Source organism: Syngnathus typhle, linkage group LG4 (assembly GCF_033458585.1).
Source record: "Syngnathus typhle isolate RoL2023-S1 ecotype Sweden linkage group LG4, RoL_Styp_1.0, whole genome shotgun sequence".
NCBI lineage: Eukaryota > Metazoa > Chordata > Actinopteri > Syngnathiformes > Syngnathidae > Syngnathus > Syngnathus typhle.
In genome coordinates this window covers 21,310,513-21,334,487 of record NC_083741.1, presented here as the reverse complement: position 1 = coordinate 21,334,487, position 23,975 = coordinate 21,310,513, and the positions used below count along the sequence as shown (strand labels likewise).

Here is a 23,975-nt window from a genome sequence, read left to right as displayed (position 1 = left end):
AAGCCACAATTGACCATGCAGATTTATGTCTGTTCGAATACAAGAAGTTGCTGAACATTTTTATTTTGTAATTGGCGATTGTACATGTGTAATTCTTTTTTTGTGTCATGTTTTTAATGATTTGTTCATGTTAAGGCTTGTTTTTTATCCCCGTCACTTTCCCGATAATTTCCTAATGTCATTTTCGTTTGGCTCAGCATACCCATTACTGAATCGACATGGAGTCTAGACTCACTTAAGCCTCTTTGATGAGCACAAGAAAGCAAGAGACGATAACGTTTGACATTTTACGTGACAGTTTCCCCCGGTTGAAAGTCACTAATTGCACCTTTGCACGTCGGAAAATGAACCGAAAGGCGGCGCAAAGCATCGGCGGCCGATACGTCGTGTGATATATTAGCCTTCACAAGGCTAATCCTTTTGAAGAAAATATAGCATCGCTTCAGGGCGAGGGAAAGTTTCCGAGGAACGATGACAGCGATATCGCTCAAAGAGCTTGTAAAAACTCCAGACGGTGGATGAAACGATGAACAAAATGTAGCTGGCTGATAAAAGCCGCCTGACCTCTTCTGATTCCGTTTCTAATTTAAGACATCGCAGCAGTGATTGAATGTAGCTAGCCTGGAACTGGAGCATGATAGTCTTGATTATAAAAAAAAAAAAACTTTCCCGCCAGATACAATGATTATCAATTTTATCGTTACGGGCCTCTCCTACCAAGCTAAAACTTCACAACGTGTGTGTGCTGTCAAACCGGAGCGTGTCACAGCTCCACGTGAAATGTCGGCTAGAGGAAGTTTACGTTCCACACAAATGAGAAAGACTCGGGGCTCAAAGCGTCCGCTCCACAGCCAGCCCAGTCATGTTTTGACAACACCGGCTCCTCTCTTGTCGGCCTTCTGTTTATTTTGCAACCCGCTAGTCGGCGGTGTCAGACACACACATACACACACGCGTGCACGTACACACTGATAGCCAAACACACTCACGTTGAGGCCTAAGGTCAGTGGGTCAGTGGGTTGATGTGTGTGTGTGTGTGTTTTTGTCTTATGGTGTGTGCCCGCAATTGTAAATGGGGAATTGGTGGAAACAGACAATGAATTGATGCCTCCAATGAGCGTGAGTTTAACTAATTATCACTGCCAAGAAAACAAGCACAAAAGCAGTAGGTTGGATTGTATCTTGAAAATAAATTTTCATAAAATTTGATTTCTAATATTTGGACATTTTTCACATATTGGAAAAATAAATGACAATGAAATTATTCAAATTTTTTTTCTTCCATATTTTTTGGCAGTACAATTTGACTAGCATCAATTCGAAAACAAATTAAACATTTTTGGAAAATATCTTATTCAAACTATTTCATTTTTACATGCCGTGTGTGTCTCCCAGTCAGGTTTAATTCGCATTTCCGAGCACGACTACTTGATCTCGCCTCTACCTCAGCATCTGGCAAAACGTCACAACTACAGCGCACCCGACGGTCACCATCCGCACGTCGTCTACAAACGCTCCGCCGAGCACGTGGTCCGACAACAAGCCGGCGGCCCGTCCAGTTTCGAACCGTCCACCTGGCACCGGGACCACCATCAACAGCAGGACGACCAAAACGGGCACTCAGAAAGGCAACACTTCTGTGGGCGCCGCAAGCAATGTATGTAAGGGACCTTCATTTTCCTTCTAATTCTGCACGGAAACAAATCCTCCTGTTTGATTGAACCAAAATGCTTCACATCCTGATAGACGCTCCAAAACCGCCTGTTGAGGAGCCTTTCCTGATGCCAGATGAGTTTGCCACGACTGACGAAGAGGGCCCGGGAAGGCCAAAGCGATCGCCTATCGACTCCAATCGGGTGGGAGGTCTGAATGTGGAGACCTTGGTGGTGGCCGATAGGAAGATGCTGGAGAAACACGGCCGGGAGAACGTCACCACTTATGTCCTCACTGTCATGAATATGGTCAGTGTCAAAAAGGGAAGACGCTAGAGCATAGACGTCAAACCCAAGGCTCAGGGGCCAGATATGGTCCGCCAAATAATTTTACGTGGCCCACAAAGACAAATTGTGCATCGACTTCATGTTAATACTAAAATTACAAATTGTCAATCCATCCATCCAACAATACGGAAATATATTGCAAAGCCTCGGACTGTATTTCAGTCCAATTCAAAGCCAGAAACGCCAACGGGCCGGACCGTAACCGTCTTTAAGCACTGCCTTTCGTTTTGAAAGATGTGGTTTCGATGTACTTTGGGTGGCGCCGATGGCTTCTTCCCATTCTCCTAAATGCCCCACTTGCTCAATCCCTGACAAAATCTTTCCACATTTTCGCCTACGGTCGCCCTGTGTGCATTTAGTCGTGACGACGTGCAAAGGCACGGTGGTCACTGATTTTAGAGTTGGCTCATTTGTTGAGTTAACAGCCACTTTTACTGCTCGTTTTTTTTTCTCCTCCAGGTTTCCAGTCTGTTCAAAGACGGCACCATCGGGACAGACATCAACATTGTGGTAGTTAGCTTATTGCTACTGGAACAGGACCCGGTGAGTGCGCTGGCTCGTTGTGACTCTCCAAATATAGATGTATCCGCTGTTAGAAATGTTTGTAAGTTATTATTTTGAACCATAACTATAAAACTTAAAAATGTTCATAGCTACGTTTTCTAAAAATAATTCTGCTCATGTCACGTCAATAGCTGGGCCTGAGCATCAATCATCATGCCGACCAGTCGCTCAACAGTTTCTGCCAGTGGCAATCGGGATTGGTGGGCAAGAGCGGGAAGCGGCACGACCACGCCGTTCTCCTCACCGGGCTGGACATCTGCTCCTGGAAGAACGAGCCCTGCGACACCCTGGGTAAGGCAAGCGGCCAAGCGCAACTTCCTGTTCTCCGTTTTTGCTTCTGGTTTGTTTTGACACCTGAACGTCTCGACCAGTTTATGCTGCTCTGCAAACATGAGGTTGTTAAGTTTGGTTGCCACGTGTGAGTTACTGACCCGATCCTGTCGACGCGTGACTGCGGGGTTCATAAAATTCGACTAACATTGCAAAAAAAAAAAAAGTGGTCTGACCCGAGATGTCCATGTCTCTTTTTATGATAGGACCTTGGTTGTGTGTTGCTTCACAAATCCGTTGTAAAATCAAATCACTAGGTATTCTCCCATGGTAGTCTCAAGATGGACGGACGGACAGACGGACAGACGGATGGAGTGAACTCGGATAATTGCTGGAAAGTCTTAACTGTCCTACCCAGGGAGTCTCCCATGTCTGCTTCGAATTCATTTGGGTCCAGACTGTGGTCATAGGCACATTTTAATTCCTGTTATTTTGGTTTGGATCAAATGTCTGGACTGACCAAGCAAAGGTGGATGAAGAAGTCCCATTGAGGATATTTAGAATGCTAAAAAACAGTCAAAACCTTTTTTACTTTCTGGCCTTGGACTTGTATATGTTAATTTTCGACTCATCTTCATTCTGACTTCGGTTCTTAGGTTTTGCTCCAATCAGCGGCATGTGCAGCAAATACCGGAGCTGCACCATCAATGAGGACACGGGACTGGGATTGGCGTTCACCATTGCTCACGAATCCGGACACAAGTACGTCCGTCGCACCTCGCAGTGATCACGTTTCGCAGCCAATTGGCAGAAATTGCAACCGGGATGTGAACAAAGTTTTCAAATGAAAGCAGCCTCACATACGCGCTTTGACCTGCCAACAATATGTCCAAATTGGACTATTGGGGAGAATAGCCTAAGGCGGACATCGCTCTATTTATATTTTGCGTTTCCATCGAGATGCAAGTTTGATTGGTTCAATTGACTTTTTCAATATGTTTAAACTCGTCTGCTTGCCTGGCGCTCGCCCAACACAAACTTTGGACATGTTTTCTCCTGCTCTTCACCAGACCGCGTAAGTGTCAAAAAGGCATGAAAGCGTGTTGAGTCCTGAGATAAATTGGGCCAGAAAGAAAATCACTTTGGCAAATATAGTTGTCCATCTATATTAAAAGCCAAATTTAAAGCCTGAAACCAATATGGAGACTTGACACCCTACCCCCAGTAAAACCCTCATTTGCAACCATATCTTAAAACCCTCGTACATTTTAAACCCTGACAGAAACCAGTTTGAATCAGGTTTGATACCTTAACTTCAAACTCTTGTTTTTTTTTTTCTTTTCATCAGTTTCGGGATGATACATGACGGTGAGGGAAACCCCTGTCGCAAAACCGAGGGCAACATCATGTCCCCCACCCTTGCCGGTAACAACGGAGTCTTCTCTTGGTCCATCTGCAGCCGCCAGTACCTGAACCGCTTCCTTGGGTAGGCATCATTGCATCGTTGATGATTTTATCGATTGTAATCGCCATGTGTCCTCCAGGACGACTCAAGCATCCTGCCTGGTGGACGAGCCCAAGCAGATCGGTCAGTACAAATATCCCGAGAAGCTTCCCGGTCAGCTGTACGACGCCGACACGCAGTGCAAGTGGCAATTCGGTGCCAAGGCAACATTATGCAGTCTTGACTTTGTTAAGGTAACCTCATCAAAATCTCCCAAACTTGAACCTTTTGAACCTTACCTCAAGCTTTTCCCACACTGGCCTCACTCTTTGCATCGCATGGAAAACAACATCTATAGAATAGACCCGGCTCTTGTGGACCGGAACTCTCCCACATCAACAAAGTCTTTGAGACCTCCAGTAATGAGCCGCCCTGTCATACAGGATCCGAGTATTGTACTAAATGGGGACTTTATTAATGACGATGATTTTCGCCAGACCCCCCTATGGTTTTTACCCCTCAATGGGGTAGAGCCCTTCTACGCTAGGTGAAGTCTTTATGTACGGCGTCATTCACATGGAAATGCCGCTTGGCCTCTAACGGCTGGGAAATGGACTCAGCCAAATGGTATAGCCAAGGGATTAGCGCAAAACACTTCATCGGGGCTATTCAGGACGTTTTCAAAGGCTGTTTACATGTTCGTGACCTGTTAAAAGAGGCGTGCTTGTTGGAAATAAGGCTGCGAGGTGCAAAGTAGAAAAATGCGTGGTGACTTTGATGCGAACACGTACTTAAAAGACAAAACTGGATTTAAAGTTTAACTTAAGAGCTTCAATCTTTATTTGAAACCCCATACCTGGACATCAATTTAAAGCCCTAACAGAAAAATATTAAGGTCCTTATTCAAAAGCCAGACTAATTTAGACTTGAAAGCGTTCATTGAAGGCCTAACACCAAATTAAAATCCCAAACCCTGCTTCAAACCATAACCCTATCATCAAACGCCCAACCCTGTCTTGAAATTGTAACTCTGGTTTGAAATACCAACATTCTCTTTCAACCCAAATATGAAAACATGCCCTGTCTTCAACCCTAAACTTTAAAGAAACCCTTTTACTGAAATCTTTCATTTCAAACCCTAACCAGACTTCAAACCTTAACACTTGTTCAAAACCCTACCCCAGTATGTAGTCCTAATTACCCCCGGCTCTCTGTCCCGGTCCCCCGTGCCCGGTGCAGCCGGGCTGACTGCCAGCGTCGGCAGCCTGTCTCCCGATGCGAGGCTCTCCCTCTGTGCTCACTCACTCGCTTGCTTTCTGTATTGTTGGGTCAGATGACACACATAATTAGAGGCGCTTTCATTAAAGAAGCGCACTGATTAGGTTTGACGTGCCGGCTTTTTTTAGGGGAGGCTCATTGTCGCCCGATGGTCAGCCGGCCAGCTGATGCTCGCTCAGTCTTATATACAAATACGTTTATTTTTCTTCATTACTGAGTATTTTTTATTTATTTAGAGTCTGTACTTGCACGAGTACTTTTGTCACTACATCTTATCATCTCTGTTGTCTGGCAGGACATCTGCAAGTCACTGTGGTGTCACCGCACGGGCCAACGATGCGAGACCAAGTTCATGCCTGCCGCCGAGGGCACCAGCTGCGGGCCCGACATGGTGAGGAGACTCGACTCATAATTCAAACTGGATTTAACCATTGTCATGAAGTTCACTGAGTGATATGTACGTCAGTGGTGTTGGCGAGGCCAGTGTGTCAAATACGGGGAGCACGGCCCCAAGGCGGTTCATGGCCAGTGGTCGCCCTGGTCCCAGTGGTCGGAATGTTCCAGAACGTGCGGAGGCGGGGTCATGTACAGGGAGCGCTCCTGCACCAGTCCACGGTAAACACACACACATTCACTATACATTCATCATGTCATCACTCCTGGAAACTGCTCCTACATCCAAACAAATTCTGCTCTTTCATCCTTTTTTGGAACACCTGAATGCAACGTCTGCCAGATAGCTGTCAGCACACACACATACGCGCACGTACACACACACACGTAGAGTCAGCTGACAGTCCAGACAGCAAGACAATCTCTCCCCATGCACCAGACAAGGGTGGGACAAAACGTTGGTTTTTTTTTGCGCCGAGAGCTGCCAAGGTCTCGCATGGCTGCTCGCTCGGACAAACGTAATGTCGCGCATCCCACAGTGCCCGACAGCTCTTTTAGTAAGTCTCAACATGCGCAAAAGAAGCGGACATTTTCCAACCCACTGTTTGTTTAATTTTGTGTTTTATGGTGAGTCATCAAGTTTGCCAGAGAAGCTCCGCCTACAAAAGGGTTCATCCTATTGTGTCATCCATATTGTATGGTTCCATTTTGGTAGCAGACACAGTTTTTAAAATGGCAGGCTTTTCTTTTTAAGCAGGGGATCCCTACGAACTTTTTAGGGTCAACTCATAATACTGGACGTGCCTACCAAATTTCATGGTCGGCTTAACTGGCTTTCCAAAAATTTCATGGCGTGCTACCAGGTGAATTTTTGGGAGTCATGCCTGCTCGCTTATATGAGTGATTTGCTTCGTGTTCTTCCGTACAACCATGGGGGATGGATAGATAGAAAGATGGTGGAACTAATTGCCTGCATTTGGCTCGTTGGGCTCTTGGCCGATGAACACGAAGCAACAGTCAAGACAAATTTTATGGCCGGCAGCACCTTTCTTGTTTTTAATCTTGCATTTGTGTTTCGTCAAGCAAACACACATTTCTTTTGGTTTAATTGAATCAGTTGGCAGGTGGGATGAAGATTATGTATGACCGGTGATGTTAGCTTGAGGGGTACAATTTTTCTTATGGCTTTGTGTTTCGATTTAGGAAAGCAACATTGCTCATGAGTCAAAGTTTAATTTCCCTGTTCGGAATATGATACAATGTTTTTCTATCACATTTATGTTTTATCAAGCATAGATGGCTAATAGATTAGCAAGTGGTACAGCTAAGCAGACAAACAAGCTAGCTAGCTATCGGGCTAGCTAGATATTGATAGATAGATTTTCAAACCTTCCCATGCGACCAATGTTTATTATAACAAGTGAAAAAATAATTTAAGAACAACATTGAAAGGCATTGACAAAAAAAATAACAAAAGTCTTCTTAACAATAGGATATTAGCACATCCTCCGAGACTGCCAGTGCTAATGAACAGTTTTCACCAGTCGCCCTCCTCCTTTGCAAACACGCAACGAGGTCAGTTTAAATATTTGGACTTCACTGGGCTCATCAGCGCTTGCTTAACAGCCAGGCAGACACGGGCGCACCCGGCCCTTCTCCTAATCCCTCCCGCCGGGGGATCAAAGATGTTTTCTGCTCATATGATACACGTTACGCATACGCCACGTTCAGCACAGCGAGGAGGGCCCGCAGAGGAGGCCCTCCGCAAGTAGGTTAGCTGTCCACTTCGTTTATCGCTCCTGCGGCGGCGTGAGAGGCTTGCAGCGGCTTCTGCGACTACGAGCTATGGGGTCAGTGGGACACAGCGAGGGAAAGGTGTTTGGGTTTTATAGTAGACAACGATCCGTTACCCATTCTCACAATGGGCTGCAACTTTTTTTTGCTGACTCGGTGAATCATTTAACAGTAGTGGCATTTGAAAGAATTTTTTTTTAAAAACTTTATCTCAGTTGCATATTGTGCCGCGACGAACCCATCCAAGTGTGTTTGCATCTTTGTGACTGTACCGCTGTTAATCTCAGAGATTAATTTGGTAGGGCCCCTCTCCTCCTAATGAGACCACAATCAGATGGATTAGCCTGAATCTATTTGCCCGTCGCTAATGTCATTCACACCCCACAAGTTGCTTCAAATTGACAGCTTGGCATGTCCTACCAAAATGACATTAAAACCAGAACATAGTCTGGAAAAGTGTTGCTATCTAGGTGGCTAACACTTAGCGCAATGCTAACAACAAAACAAACTTGACTTTTGCACAAAGCATGGCAAACGTCTTTGCCAAGGTTGCTTAATTATCGTATTCGCTTCATCCTTTGAAGAGATTTCAACCCCATCAAGTCACTCGTGAGGTACTTTTGAACTTGACCTCCTTGACTTTTGCCTCGGTGCCGCGTCAAAATTATCTTCATCAAGCATCTTCTTCTGGGTGCTCGGCAGATTAAAGCCCTTGTAGTAGCTGCTCCAAAGGCGGAAAATGAAATTTCTTGCTTCACCCCCATGTCCTCCACCTGCCTCCCGTCCCCCCCACAACCTCGTGGACCACCTGCCAGATCAAACGCGGTCTACCCTAATCCTGGCCAACAAGCCTGGGCGATTAGGGTCACAATCTTGACCTGGTTTTGACGGCGCACATTTTGTCACACACTCGATGTAAAGAGGAATGTAAAGGCTGAGTGGTGCTCGCTTTGGAGCTCTGTGTGCAAGCCCTCGACTCTCCTTTAATGAAGGTCCTCCAGGTGAAGACCAGACATCAGCTCCTTCTGTTGCTAGGCAGATTTGAGGGGGGCTTTCGTATTAAGGGTTAAGGTTGAGTTAGGTTTGCCTCTTGCTCCTGAAATACATATTTATCTTTCCATTTACTGGAGCGAGAGTAAAATTGTTTACAGACTCTGAAGCTCTGAAACAGCTGGGCGACTTTCTTGAACACCAGTTGCTGTTTGTTTAAGATTGTTAATTAAATCATTTATATGACTTGCAAAATGTGTAGAAGAGAGTACGCCACCTTGTTGACGTTGGGAAAGTGTTTTCTGATCATTTCCCTGCACTCAAGGTAGTGTTTCATTTTCCATCAATTCCTATATTTAATAATCTGAAATTGAGAACTTTATGAACAAATACTGTATGTGTGATCCATCCATCCAGCAAGACCTCGGGGGCTGCGTCAGCGTAGGGATGTCGATGCGGAAGGGAGGCTGCAACTCCAACTAAATCTGGCTCATGTCTTGTTTTGGGAACACATTGGTTGTCGAGATGATCACGAAAGACGGCTGCAAAAAAAAAAAAGAGAGAAAATGTTACTGTGGAATTCTGCCGTGCAAACTACTCTGAAGAAGGCCCCAGGTGGAGCATGCTTGGCAGACCCCCCGCCGCCCGTAAACACACGGCCATATGTGATTTTCTACAGTAATGAGATGAAACTTGTGAAGAACCCCGCAACCTCCCAACAGAAAACACTCCTCTGTTAAATGGAATCCAGAATATTGCTTTTTCTTTATTTCATTTACACTTGTTTCTCACCGATATTCCTGTCCTCCCATCGGGTTTCTGTTTCCAGTCAGCATTCTTCAGTTTCCTCGCCAAGTTGAGCAGAATTACCGTTTTTATGAGATCAGCAGGATTCTTCCGGGTCTTTGCCAGTCATACCCTTTTTTGTGTAAATAGCTAAAGTCAATTAGCTCTGCTGGTGGTTCGAGTTCAAAAACATGTGGGATACCCAAAGTTTCCTAAATGTCATCAAGCTTTGTCCAACATGTGGTCATCTGTTATTGCTCTCAAAAATATTTCTTCAAATTGTTGTATTCGACAGAAAGCATCCTCGGTTTGCGACAACAGAATTCAATTCCTATGACAAATGTTGTAAAACTATTTTCTAGTCCGGAGGGTCTTCCCGTCGTCTATTACGAAATTACTGTACACCAATGATGTCATAAAATCATAATGAGAGTCAATAGTTGAATGAAACTCTTCAAGACCATAAACATAAACAATGCAATGGAACACAAAGTACTCATTGACTATTTTTGATTATTTTTAATCCCTTCTGATCATTTTCCAGGCCCCAGCATAATGGCAAGTTCTGCTACGGCCCCGGCCGCCACAACCAGCTGTGCAACACTCGAGCGTGTTCGCACAACAGCGTGGACTTCCGCACGCAGCAGTGCGCCGAACACAACAGCAAACCCTTCAGGGGCTGGTACTACAAGTGGAAGCCGTACACCAAAGTAGACGGTAATGTTAGAACTTGGATTCAATTTGTAATAGTGTCATGATTTATTATTAATTTAATTTAATTTATTATTATTTTTTATTTTATTTATTATTATTTTATTTATTACTGAAAGGAGGTCATCTTCTATAAACACCATATCGCCCAGCTCCAGCAGAGCGTATTCGGTGCCGTCATGGTCGGTCTGTCCAATGTTAAACACTTTCTTAATTAGTTCCCGGTAATTGAATCCTTGGGAATATTTTCGACATAAAGTACGAAAGCTGCAATCCGATTGGCCGGGGCGACTCGTCTTAAACACACAAAGGAGCGCGTATTGCTGCCGATGAGCTTTGTCTGGTCTTAATTCTCTTGATCTTCCGTATTCCAGCCCAAATCCCTTTAATGAGAGTTTTTTTCTGCCGTGCCTGAAGCTCCATTTACTCCTGCTGCCGTGGCCAAAAAACTCAAGGAAAGCGTCACTGTCTGTGTAATATGCATCAGAGGCAGTGGTGGGAAGTAACAAAATACAATTAGTTGCTGTCCTACTGAGCCTTGTGCATGAAGCCATTTGAGGGATGAAAGACTTTGAAAACAACCACAACGTGGTTCTTCTACTTTTACCAGTGTGCTTCGACACAAGTCTTTGAGTGTGAGAACTTTTGCCACCTCTGATGGGAGGCATGCAGCCACTTGCAAACACACATTCGAAAGCGGAGAAGGAAAGAAGGGGAGGGGGAGGGGGGGAGCAGTACTGTAGTGCGGTGAAGGACAGCGATCTGTTTGGCTGACGTCCCAAGCTTGTTTAAGCTCTTGATGAATGGGAGGTTATGTTAGGGGGAAGATTGTAAACTGCCTCGGGAACCCGGGGCCACCTTCGCCGTCATCTGCTGAGACTTGTCTGTGCTTCATATGAAGGAAGAAATCCCCAGAGAGTCTTTATCGTCAATTTTTTCCCGGGGTGATTTTAAAATGTAACGATTCATCTCGTCAAATCAAAAACGATTTTCTCTTTCATTCTTTAGCGAACAAAAAATGAAAATATTTGGCCTTGGCAAGATTCTTTGCTTGATTCTTTACTCTTTCGTTACAGATGAAGACGTCTGTAAATTGTACTGCACTGCCGAGAGCTTTGATTTCTTCTTCGCCATGTCCAGCAAAGTCAAAGACGGCACCTCCTGCTCCGACCACAGAGGCGATGTTTGTATTGATGGAGTGTGTGAGGTACTAAAGTCTCAACCAATGATTCATAATGATACGATTCCTTTTGAAAATAGAAAAAAAAATAGTTTTACCTCAAGTACAGCAACAGATGTAAACACACCAAAGCAATACACACAAGCATATATTCTTTTTACGCTGTGAAAATAGCTAATATTGGAGCATCTTACACAGTCATGTAGGTGTGAAACTCTTCTTTTTGTCCAATGCATGTCTGTACTATACTGCCCCTTGTGGCCAAAGCACACAGACCTGAAAAAGCCACACAATTAATTCATTAGGATAAATCAGTTCTTGCCATTTTATTCTACCAGAGACATGATATTGAGATGGTTTGGGGCTGTAGTGGAATTATATTATAATTTTATTTTATTATTTTTCAAATTTATTGTCAATTTTTTACTGCCAGTTCAGCACTATTGTCTAACTAACATCAATCATCTTAATTGATTTGCAAGTTGTACAGCCATAAGGGTGACGGCGGTGTGTGCGAGGCACAAAAGTCTCTATCAGTGAGTCATAAAGTCATAAATCCCTTTAAAAAAAAATGCAATAGGCCAGTCCACAGTGTGACCGCCGTTCAATCCCTTTCGCCCCGCTTTGACTTAAACATCGTTTTTTCACCGACTTTGGTAGACCTCAAGTGTCACCTTTCAGCAGCCGTCAAGAGCCTATTTCCAAACAATCATTTCAAAACTCTAACCAAGATCTTAACCCAATTGTCTTGTGGTCCAACCCAAACCGACGCGTTGACACTTATTTTGTCCTATTTCCACACACGCTGTTGCTTTTGGTGGGCCACCAAGCGTCATCTTTAATCGGCACCGACTAGAATTGCATGTGTATTTATAGTCATTATGGCGAGGCGAAGTTCGTGCGGCAACATGATCTCCCAATTTGGATGAGGCTCATGTGAATTAGCGTCATTGCAATAAATAATTACAGCTGTGCATCAATTTCCATGGCGAGCTTTTAGGAGAGTGATCAAATCGAGCTGAGTAACGACTCGAAAGTCGGTGTCAGTTTACCGCCCACTGCCGCACGATGTCATCTAATTGTTTTTTGAATACATTTAAAGGGGCATTAGAAACAGCTGGCTCTGAATACACCGTAATCCGCAATCCTGAAATCACCCATGGCCGCTCAACCCCCTCCCCCCTTCTTTTTTTGTGTGCAGACGGTTGGTTGCGATCAGATTTTAGGATCCAAGGCCTCTCTGGATGCTTGCGGCCTATGTAAGGGAAGCAACTCCACATGTAAATTCTACAAAGGCATGTACACGCTGCAGCATAGAGCTAACGGTAAGTTCTACCGGAAATGTCAAGATAAATCGCATCACACATCTAATCCCGCATTTTATTCTCTTGACACAGAGTACTATTCAATGGTAACCATCCCGGCGGGTGCTCGTAGCATTCGCGTGGAGGAGATGGCGGTGTCTACCAGCTATCTGGCAGTGCGTTCCATCAAGAGGAAATACTACCTGACCGGCGATTGGACGGTGGACTGGCCGGGCAAGTTCCACTTTGGAGGGGCCACGTTCAGCTATCAGCGCTCTTTTAGCAAACCCGAGAACCTGTACGCCGCTGGACCCACCAATGAAACGCTGGTGTTTGAAGTAAGCATGAAGCTCATCAAATCGGATTTTGTCCTTCTATTTTGTAGAGTACATAGGACAGAATTTCATTTTTAATATTTACCATTTTTGTTCATTTTGGATGAATTTTGTATTTTACGGTAAAATGAGGCTTCAAGGTGTTTCATGAAGCAGTTGTATTTCTTGAATCCTCTAGATGGCGCTCTCAGTTCAACACACCCTTCCTTTGACCAACAGTGCCACCTGGAGGAATGACAGAAAATACAACTGGTTCATGAAGCAAAGTTGAAGCTTCATTTTCCCGTCACAATTTCTTTTTTTTCATTTTTACCACTTTAGGGGTCTTCTCTGTAGAAAAAGCACATTGCGTCACCATCGCACTATTAAGTACTGCTGTCTCTTGGCTCTGGCTGACTGAATGTAAAGAGGCAGTCACGTGTTTTCATAAGCATCCAAAAGCCATGGCCATGTGGCCCCCGTGGCCGCTGACCTCAATAGTGCTTTTGTTGTAAATGTGATTGGAGGTTAGCGGAGCGAGAAAACGGAAGGAAAACTTTGTTGGGCGCGAGAGAGACTACAAAGCGTGAGTGGGGAGTCTTTTACCTGCCCTGAAGCGGCAAGCATCACGGGAGGCTGCTCAAGCACACATTACTGTGTCAACACCAGCTTTTATCTCCCCTTGAACTTTGAACTCTGGGTTTAGGAACCAGAAGTTGAAACCAGGTGAGCAGTTGCTTTCACCTGAAGGCCAAAAAATGCTCAGTCAGGAATGAGCAGGCTGTACATTATTTGGGGATAGAAACCAGCAGCTTAGCGCCGGTCACTTGGCCATCCGGAAATGTTTGTATGTTTTTGTAGCTATTTTGGACAAGAGGGCTTGACTTGTGGCCGGGTTCCTTCGAGTGCTTGTTGTTGTTTATGTTTGCGTGATTGAGTGGTTCCATAGGAGTGAATCGTATCTTCTTGCATTGAGCCAAAGGGTGAGGGTGGGGGGATGCTGTCCTGGTGCCGCATTCCAGAGAAATGGGAACTTGGTAATTTTAGAGTTCCAAGGAAAAGTGCATGGGAATGGTACAGTGTTTATAATTGTCTATATTATAATTTTATTTACTTGGACTATGATCCCAAATAAAAAAAATAATAAAAAAAATTACATTTTCTTAAAAAACTTTTTTTTTTAATTTTAAATGTTTTTTAAATTATTTTAATTTTTCTACAATTTTAGAACTCATCCTTCAACATTACGTTTAAAAATATCGATTTAATTTAGAAAAAAATGCCTTTAACACAAGTCAATCACTCATTTTCCAGCAACATTAGCATCATGTCTGCTTTTATCCCCTTTGGGCTCCACGTACAACATCACAAATGATTGAGACATCGCCGAAATATCAAAGAAGGATTAAAGTTTGAATAACCGAAAGCAGTCCATCTGAAGCGACCAATACGCAATCGCTCTTGTCTGCGTGCGTTGGCAGTTCACACTGATCTGCAGATGTCACCGCCCGTAATCTCTCTAAGTATGTCCTGTAATTACAAAAAAAAAGGATCTTGAGAGTGTGGCGGCAGTAGTGGTTGGCGGCGAGATTAAAAGATTAAGAATACTGCAACTGATCTCTTTGAATGTGATGATTTAAGGTCAGGCCTAGAGGAAGCACAAAATCTCTTCCTTCTGCTCATTTCTATGGGCACGTTCTTTCGGTTTAAAATTTCAAACCGTATGCCCTCGTATTTTCTCGCGGTAAAATCCAACAGGTACTGCATACTTACTCGAGACGTTACTGTCCATAAAAATATGCAAATTGAATTTGTGGAGTCCAGTGACAACGTGGCACGACTCTTCAGACACGTTGCTGTCATTGACTTTTATGGTTTCCAATTTGAGACAAGATTTAACGGATGAGAAGCAGCAGACGTGATTATTACAGCAAACCTACTCAAACTTTGTAAGGCACCCCAAATATATATATATGTATATATATATTATATATACATATATATAATATATATTATATATAATAATTATATAAAGAAATAATTAAATATAAATGAATAAATAATATTTATACATATATATTAGAGGCCTTGAGATTAACTACTGCAAAAATGATTATGCTCACTCCGTATCGCTTTGGCTCTTTGAGTTCAAGCATCAACTTTGGTAATGTACCTTTTAATATCACCGATTTACCTTGGCTGTCAGCCCAGCTGAGCGCCTCCCTGGTCAGATCCATGCTCGAGTGCCGCCCTGAGGCGGAAAACCGCCGAATGAAGCGATCATTTAACGACTCCGGTGCACGCTGGGTCTTGCGACCAAAAGGTGGAGCGTTTATTTCGGCTGCCTGCACGGGCAGGAACAGGCGAAAGGGGAGGAATCGTTGTCATCTTTCTTTAACAGCGCTTATGTTAACTGCTGTCATTGATACATAAAGGGCAGATCAGGGACAGTTTTCCCAGGAAACCTCTTTACACTGAATCTTCTTTGCTTGGTGTCGGTCCACTCTGCAGTTTATGGCACAATTATATGACAATGGTCGACCAATGACGTTTTAGTTTCGTCGCGGTAGTGCGTTATGTTTCAATCACTCCGGAAACTGTTCTTTGTTGGTCTCTCCAAGAAAAAAAAAAATCACATGTTAAAGTTATAAAATTAGCAAGTAATCCAGAAGTGTTCCCCAGGGCTCTGTCCTAAATCCTCTATTGTTTCTTACCGTTATAACGAATCACATTGCCAAATGACACTTTAAAAATAAATAAATACGATGAAAACTTACCCAACATACTCGGTACACAATCTGTGCAATTGAATCGGAATTGAGCCGCGTCCAAAATTCTTCGCAAACAGCTGCAGAAACAATAAAATGCAGACATAATTGTGTATTGCATCTTTCCATCTGTGAAACAATTCCCTCTGTGTCAGAGACACACAATGTGCGCAAACATAATCTGCCAAGATAAACACCGCACAACTTTTTAGACAATTGTTTTAAACAAAGCCAAATATTGGTCTCCAAGCCAAACACCAGCGAAGATAAATACTCGACCACAACCATCAACATACTAATCTGTATAGTCGGTCAAATTAGCAACGGGGAATGAAAATAACCCGCTGACCATCTGTCAAGTGTTGGAAACAGACACATTTAGGTGCAGATCTTTGTCATGTTTGACAAGTACAAAACATTGTTGCACTAGAGACAACAGACCACAAATTTTCCACATTTTCACCGCGCCACTCATCAAATCCAAAGAATTGGAGCAAAATTACATTGCGGGGCCAAGCTGGCACACCGCAAGAATGTCCGTGTCAGAAGAGTCATACATGGTTAAGATTTTCGAACGTGGTTGAAAGAAACCGTTCTCAACTCTCTTCCTGGTCCAGACCTCCAGTGCAGTTTTGCGATTTTTGGTGTAGTGTCAGACTCTTAGTTAGCGTAGCAACTACTATCCTAATTTCCCAAATAAGATTTAGAAGCACCTGTGGCTAAAGCCAAACTCTAATTTGTCATATTTACATTGGTTTTTGATTTACTGATGTTCATGAATGTGCATTGTCCCTATTCGAACAAATAAATAAAAATAAATAAACCAATGAAATGATAATAAAATCAAATCAATAAATGAATAATGAAAATGAATAAAATAAGTAATAAAAATAATAAATAAATCTCAACTGTGATTTGAATCTGGAATGCAAATGGAGAACAGGATGGAGTCTAGAGAATAAAATGAGGGTCAAATGTGTCCAGTCCAGTGCCTGACTTGATGTCTCTCTTCCCAATGTTCTTCTTTCTCGTTCTCTTCTAGATCCTCCTGCAAGGTAAAAATCCAGGTGTGGTTTGGGAGTACACGCTGCCTCGTACTGAAAGGAAGCCCGACTACAGCTGGGGCGTGGTGCGTTCCGACTGTTCTGCTCCCTGCGCCGGAGGTGAATTGGATGACTTTGGATGTCGGTTTAATCCGTTCGAAGATTTGCTTCCATGCATGTTTACAGGCACTGTTGGTTTTTTTTTAAGCTAAGAATGAGAACATTTGGTTTCCAGCCTTGCAACGTTATCCATCGCCGTTTAAAATGTGATCTTGAAGGGGGATTTTCATTCCTATATAATTGCATGTGACAGCTACAATAACAAAAAGTGCACTCGGAGAACAGACGTCTATCGAGAACCCCCCCCCCCCCCCCCGTTGAATGCAAATGTGTGTGAATATAAATTTATCTTCCCAAAAAGAAAAGTCACCAGGAATTTCATGGCTCGTTTCTGTTTGACTGAGCGTGAAATCTGGGCCTACTTTGTTGGCCAAAATCAAATATTAGTCAAATAAATGAAACAATGAGGTCAAATTGGGATTTTAGGACACTCCCAGCATAAAAATCTTCAATTGTTGATGTTTTCTTCCCCTCAGGTCGCATTTCCACCAAGGCTATTTGCCTGCAGGACCAGAAAGTTCACGTCAACGCCACCATGTGCAATCCGTTCACGAGACCCACGTTGGGCTCGCACCTCTGCAATACGCAGCCCTGCCCTGCTTAGTAAGTGTGTGTTCATGCGTGTGTGTGGTTTGCGGCCTATTGCATCCATGTTGCCAAATGTTGCGCTGCTTTTATTACAGACTTGCGCGCTCTCGCACGTTGCGGTTGAGGGGAGTCTGCACTTTGTTTGTGGTCAGGTTGCCTTCCTCCTCCTCTGTCCACTCTTTAATCACTCCTCTGTTCCTTTTTTGAGAAACTCACCGAGCGGGTTTTGAGGCTCAGCTCTCTACTTAACAGATCAACGGACGCCTCCCATCGTGCATCACGCTAATCAGGCCGTCTTTTATTATATAATATATATATATATATATATATATATATATATATATAGACCATCTAATGGCACTGACTTACAAAAAGGAGCAGAACCTCTTTCCTCCCGCGGCAAGCGATGAAGTGATTTACATCCCCGCTGCACCCAAGAGGCACGGCACGGCATTTTGGGGTCAGGGAGAGCACGAGCACTTCCACTAATGCCGCAATTACGCCTCCCGCTTCCAAGCCGCGAAGCCGAAAAATAGCCGCTCACAGCATGCGTCGGATGCTCGCCGAAGTTGATGCTTGGCTCGGGCCGCCCGCGACATGTCCGGGCCGAACGCCGCCAACGAGCGGCTTCTGTTCCCAACACTCGAGACGGCGTTTCCTGCCGCTAATCTCAGGCATTGCATTTCTCTTATCTCAGCGAACGCTATTAAAGAGCCTCGATGCACGTCCGGACACAGCCGCTTTTGTTTGGAAAGAGGGCCAAAGGGGTCTACGGCGAACCCCTTAGGATCCAAATAGTGCCGACTGCGGTTCTGCGCAAAATTTGTCCGATTAAAAGTGGAAATGGGGATTGTATTTGGTTAAGTGGCACTTTTAAAAGCCAGCTGTAAAGTTGAGCGCCACGTGAAGACATTTAAGAGTTTTGGCTGAGGTCTTAGTGTGGAGTTTTGTGCTTGTGGTGAACTTTTATTACCCTGCTTTGACCACACACATAGATGAAAACAATTACTCGGGCCGATTCGTCGATTAAATCGCACTCATCTGTAGAGTTGATCGGATTTCATCAGGCAAAATCTGAATGATCAAATTCTGCCTTTTACGACTGAAAAAACTAAATTATTAGGTTATCCACTGGTTTACCATCAAATTGAGTATTGACTTAAGGAACATCACCAAAATAGTCGACCGGTTGTCTATCTCGATATGGAGCATTCACGAGATGCAAATTAGGGTGAGCTCAACCGCAGTGATGTGCTATTTCTAATCTCGGACAAAACACAGGGGAGAAAAGAACCATGCAGGCCTAAAGCAACTCTTTCGCCCCCAAATTTCCTCTGCGGAATTCTAAAAAGAAGGAAAAGCGCCTGGGTGCCCCGAGGTCATTTTTATTTTTTGCGGCATCCTGAGCCATCTGCCCGACTCGCCATCCCTCTTCCGCCTAAAATCCCGTGGTGGTCAGACCACTCGTTTGCAGTAATCTCCCCCTTGAGTTGCGGTGCCAAGACGGTGGCTATTTTGGAGCAAAGATGTGGAAGACTCAAAAGATTAGATTGGGAAAAAAAAATCAATCGGATTCTCCATCTCTCTTCCAGCTGGTGGACTGGAGAGTGGGCGGCGTGCAGTCGCTCGTGCGGCGGAGGCCAGCAGAGCAGGACGCTACGCTGCATGAGGAAAGTGACCTACCAAAGGGAGGAGGCGGCGGCGCATTCCCTCTGCCCCGTCGTCTCACCGGCGCAGCTCCGGCCCTGCAACACGCAGGCCTGCCAGCCCGGGTGGAACGCCGGAGCCTGGTCGCAGGTAACGTCAGTCAAAGCAAGCAGCGACACATCACTACTTTTACACTTTTCTGCAAGGGGTGGGTTGTCACAACAACACATTAGCACATAATCACAAACTCTTAAATAGGTTGGGAAAATAAGCATTTTCGTGTGGGGGTAATTGGGCTAAGCGAAGTTGTTGAGGATTTAAAAACTATCTTCCTGCTCTTTAATTAGTGTTCATTCTGCCTCACCACCATCTTTTTGAGTCTTCACTCTTTAGTTGAATGGTTTTGTCAGCAGAAACCGTCTTTTCGCTTTAGTGGAGACGTAAATTTAGCCTTTGTGGCCTTAAATTAAAACATGGTGACATGTTTGTGAGATGTTTGCGTAATGAAAAGCTTTACAAGAGGGAAGGAAGGACGTAAACTCATGTCAAGGCGCACGCACGCGTGCACATACACGATTGTCAAACAGTACAATTTACATTTCATTCATCCTCAGCGCTCTGCTGACCTCTGCTGGAGATGCTGCCTTCTGAAAAATTGCATCAAAAGATGATTTTTGTTGACGTATATACAGTATATGAGTAAATATTAGAAATACTACAAATTCTAAACATTATCTACCAATAATTTAAAACTATTATTTATTTTCTCAAGGTGCTTTTACACACTATTAGTTATTTTATTTTCATCAGTGCCAATGTCAAATGACCTCCTCCCCCAAAAACATGTCATGTTTGTGAAAAAATATTTTCATTTAAATGCACATATGATATAATATTGCAGAAGCATACAGCCAAAGTGAAATTTCAAACTCAGTTTTCTGTTTCTCTAGCAGTGGAATCTGACATATTGTGAAACTTTATACAAGCCCTGTCAGATTTTGTTTAAAAAAAAAAAAAAAAAGAGGAAATGCTGTCACTCAGCCATCATTCAATCATCAATCTTTGTGACGGTACAGCGACTGGTGAGTTCAGGTGTCGGTTAAAAGCATTGTCCTTGAAAAGACCAATGGATACTGTCAGTGTCAAATCACTGCTGGGATGAGTGTGTGTGCATATAAATGCTACGTGTGTGTTGGAAAGCAATGGAAAGTCACATAAAACATTCTGGCGTCCCTGATGAGCAGTTGCACATTTTTTTTTTTTCCCATCTGAAGTTTACTGCATTGTTGTGTTGCCGGGTGCTCTAATGGTTACAGGTCACATTCATTTGTGAGCGATGGCGTTATTGTGTTTAATGTTTTGGAATCGCAGCCAAGCGGCGACCTTGGCTTTGCTCGTCAAGCGTGTGTCGAATTATCAATGTGGTTACTTTGTGTTTACCCTTTAGATTTCCATCTGGTTTAGAAAAAGCTATCTGACAACAGACGTGACATCTGACGTGTAAAATTTGCATTAGACTTTGGAAAAACTTTTTTTTTTATAATATCATGAATTTATTAGGAAAAAAGTAGAGAAGATATTGAAACCCATATATATTCATATTTTCATACTTTAAGGGGGAAAAAAGTCAAAATCATAGAAAAAATATTTTTAGGAAAAATGTTTTTTTAGAAAGATATTTCGATTTTTGTGAAAGAAATTTGCAAACTTTCAAGAATAAATTCATATATATTTTTTCAATTACCGTTTTTTCCATGTATAATGCGCAAAATTTAACTAATTTATTGTCCTAAAATCTGGGGTGCGCATTATACATGGGTACAAAAAAAAAAAATGTTTTCCAGACTTAAGTAGGAGTCCAAATTTGGGTGCGTATTATACATGGGTACAGGCTTTTTTCCAGCCATTTTTAGGGTGCGTATTATAAATGGGGGGCGCATTATACATGGAAAAAAACGGTAATAGAATTTTGAGGAAATATCCACCAACTAAGAATTAGAGTGTAGTAGTGAAGTAGACCAAAAAAGGAGAGCATATGTATGAAATCCAACCTTGAAGGACCCTGAGCAAGGTTATAAAAACAGTGTCAGGTCCACAAGCACTCTCCACTAAACCTCCAGAGTACGCCACCTGTTTCTCACCACGTCCGCCTTCACCCACAGTGCTCCAAGAGTTGCGGCCGCGGACTGAGGAAACGAAGCGTGTTCTGCCAAAGCGGCGACGCCGGGTTGGCGGCCGTGGTGCCCGACAGCATGTGCAGACACAACGAGCGACCCAAATCCCAGGAGAGCTGCGTCCTGCGTCGCTGCCCAAAGAACGACAAGCTCCAGTGGACACCCACGTCGTGGGCAGAGGTGAGAACATAGATTTCATGGTGACCTACTTCAAATATGAAGGCCACAGCCACAAAGAAACTTTTTCTTTATCACCAAATATACCACACACGCATGTATGTACTCATACATGACATGTACATTTTCAGTTTATAGTCTATTAACTCATTCATTGCCAGTTTGACGTCTGAAGTCATCAATGGCTGAGTGAGTCAATATAGGCAATTGTAAAAACTAAACAAAAAAAACCCATAATAAACAAAAAAAAAACATAATAATAGATAAATAAATAAAAATAATAAATAAATAAATAAATTCCACATTTTTTAATTGTTTTGTTTCAGTGCTCCAGGTCATGCGGTCCTGGCCTGCAAAAGCGAGAACTCCGGTGTGGGGAGAAAGATTTCCAGGGAGGGTAAGAACTCTTTGCAACAATATCACTTTCAACCATAAAAGCCCGATTCAATTGTGTTCCTTCCGTTTGCAGGTTTGTGGAGTTTCCCGCAAGGAGGTGCAGGAACCTCGCCAAACCCTTGGCGGATCTCCAGCGGGTTTGCGATCGAGGTCCCTGCCCCGAATTAGCCCGGGTCCCGCAGGGCAGGACGGTCCCCGGTGCTGCGGTGTCAAGCTGGTACTCATCTCCATGGCAGCAGGTAGCCATCGTCAATGTGACAGAGGGACGATTAGAAGCTAAACAAAAGTCTGCTTCTTCTTGTTCCTCCAGTGCTCCGTGTCCTGCGGTGGGGGTGTCCAGACCCGCGGCGTCCAGTGTCTGCTTCAGGGACGGGCGACCAGCGGCTGCTTGGCCCACCAGCGACCAGTTGCTACCCGGGCCTGCAACACTCAGTTTTGCCCTCGAGCCGCCCCGCTGCCACAACACCACAATCGTGTCACAGCCGTCGGGACCACAATAAGAGGTTAATTGCTTCCAAGTAAAAGTATCGTTGGGTCGACTTTACAGGTTCTCAAATTTTATGGGTTCGCAGACCTTTTACTGTGGAGAATTTTGTTTCTTCCTCATAATCCTCAAGACAAACACCTCTAAACAATTGGCGGAGCTAGGCTTTTTTCCATGGGGGGGCAAGGGTATCTCGGATGTTTTGTGAAACAGAACAAAAAATGACAACCCCCCCGACATACTTCAGAAAACAATAATAAAAAAAATTCAAAAATTTAAGCAATAGTGGACAAAAACAAAGGCCTTTAATTAATTCCATCTATCCATTTTCCGTACCGCTTGTCCGTAAAACAAAACAAAAATGAAACCCCCCCAAATACTTCAGAAAACAAATATAAAAATCAGAAAATTAGGTAATAGTGGACAAAAACAAAGGCTGTTAATTGATCTCAACCATCCATTTTCTTGTCCCCACGGCTGTTAATTAATTGATTGTAAAAAAAAAATGTAATGGTCAGTGACAAAAACTAGTTTCACCCGTCAACCCCGAAGTGTTTTTGTCTAATCTTTCAAACACTGAGGTGCCATTGTGTCCTCTGCAGGCGAGCCACCGTGCGTGGACCGCTTCAGCTGGTGCCACCTGGTCCCCCAGCACGGCGTCTGCGGCCACAAGTTCTATGGAGACCAGTGCTGTCGCTCTTGCACGGGCAGGAGGCTCTAGAGCTCCCCCTACTGAAGAAGGAAAAGAACCCTCCCCTCACCTCCCTTGAGACTTTTAGAACTCTCCGAACTCATAAAACTGCACCGGACAGTTTGTTCTTCCTGGAGTACTTGACCAATGAACTGAGTGAAGAAGTAAGACGAGAAAATCAAGCAACTGGAAAAGTAACATTTACTGTCTGTGGGACATTTGAGTGCTCCTCCTTTTGTTGTTCATTAGCTCGCCTGTATCGTGTGTGTATTTCAAGGATCCGATGCCTTTATTTATTGCTCATGATGTTGTGCAGTGGATCTGTGATGTGTAACTCACCCACTATGGACGTTCTCCACGTGATGACATTTTGTATTTTTTTATTTTCATGATGTCTTTTTTTTTTTTAATGAAGCATTAATAGCATTTAATGCACTTGTCCTGGTCCTCTTTTTCTGTTTCCCGCTGCTGATGCTCCTCCACCAGGACCTTCCATGCGTGTTGACACGGTGGCAGACTTGCTTTTGTGTATCACTCCGCTAATAATACAGCTTGAACAAGAAAACACCTCTGTTGATTTTGATTGTTATTCTTTCAAACTTGACTTGATTGTCAAATTTAGTGACTGATCATCGTTGATCTTTAACTTGGGGGCCAAAGTAAGGCTTGACTGAAAAAATTATTTAAAAATATTATATATATATATATATATATATATATATATATATATATATATATATATATATATATATATATATATATATATATATATATATATATATATAAATAAATTACAAATTATATAAATATATAAATGTAAATATTATGTACTTTTTTATAAATTATAAATATTTTATAA

General features: G+C 43.4%; 1 protein-coding gene across 1 annotated transcript in view; it reads left to right on the top strand.

Moving 5' to 3' along the window:
• Nucleotides 1-23,683, top strand: part of adamts18 (ADAM metallopeptidase with thrombospondin type 1 motif, 18) — a 28,923-nt gene extending 5,240 nt beyond the window's left edge. The window contains exons 4-24 of the mRNA XM_061275799.1: nt 1,396-1,657; nt 1,747-1,961; nt 2,460-2,543; nt 2,696-2,855; nt 3,491-3,596; nt 4,183-4,320; nt 4,379-4,532; nt 5,852-5,947; nt 6,023-6,171; nt 10,064-10,236; nt 11,307-11,437; nt 12,612-12,735; nt 12,808-13,052; nt 16,839-16,959; nt 17,436-17,562; nt 19,140-19,344; nt 21,357-21,548; nt 21,872-21,942; nt 22,015-22,180; nt 22,252-22,444; nt 23,028-23,683. Of these exons, the coding sequence (XP_061131783.1) occupies nt 1,396-1,657; nt 1,747-1,961; nt 2,460-2,543; nt 2,696-2,855; nt 3,491-3,596; nt 4,183-4,320; nt 4,379-4,532; nt 5,852-5,947; nt 6,023-6,171; nt 10,064-10,236; nt 11,307-11,437; nt 12,612-12,735; nt 12,808-13,052; nt 16,839-16,959; nt 17,436-17,562; nt 19,140-19,344; nt 21,357-21,548; nt 21,872-21,942; nt 22,015-22,180; nt 22,252-22,444; nt 23,028-23,146 (3,231 nt within the window). The 3' untranslated portion in view covers nt 23,147-23,683. The remainder of the gene's footprint in view (nt 1-1,395; nt 1,658-1,746; nt 1,962-2,459; nt 2,544-2,695; nt 2,856-3,490; nt 3,597-4,182; nt 4,321-4,378; nt 4,533-5,851; nt 5,948-6,022; nt 6,172-10,063; nt 10,237-11,306; nt 11,438-12,611; nt 12,736-12,807; nt 13,053-16,838; nt 16,960-17,435; nt 17,563-19,139; nt 19,345-21,356; nt 21,549-21,871; nt 21,943-22,014; nt 22,181-22,251; nt 22,445-23,027) is intronic.
• Nucleotides 23,684-23,975: the final 292 nt, after the last annotated feature.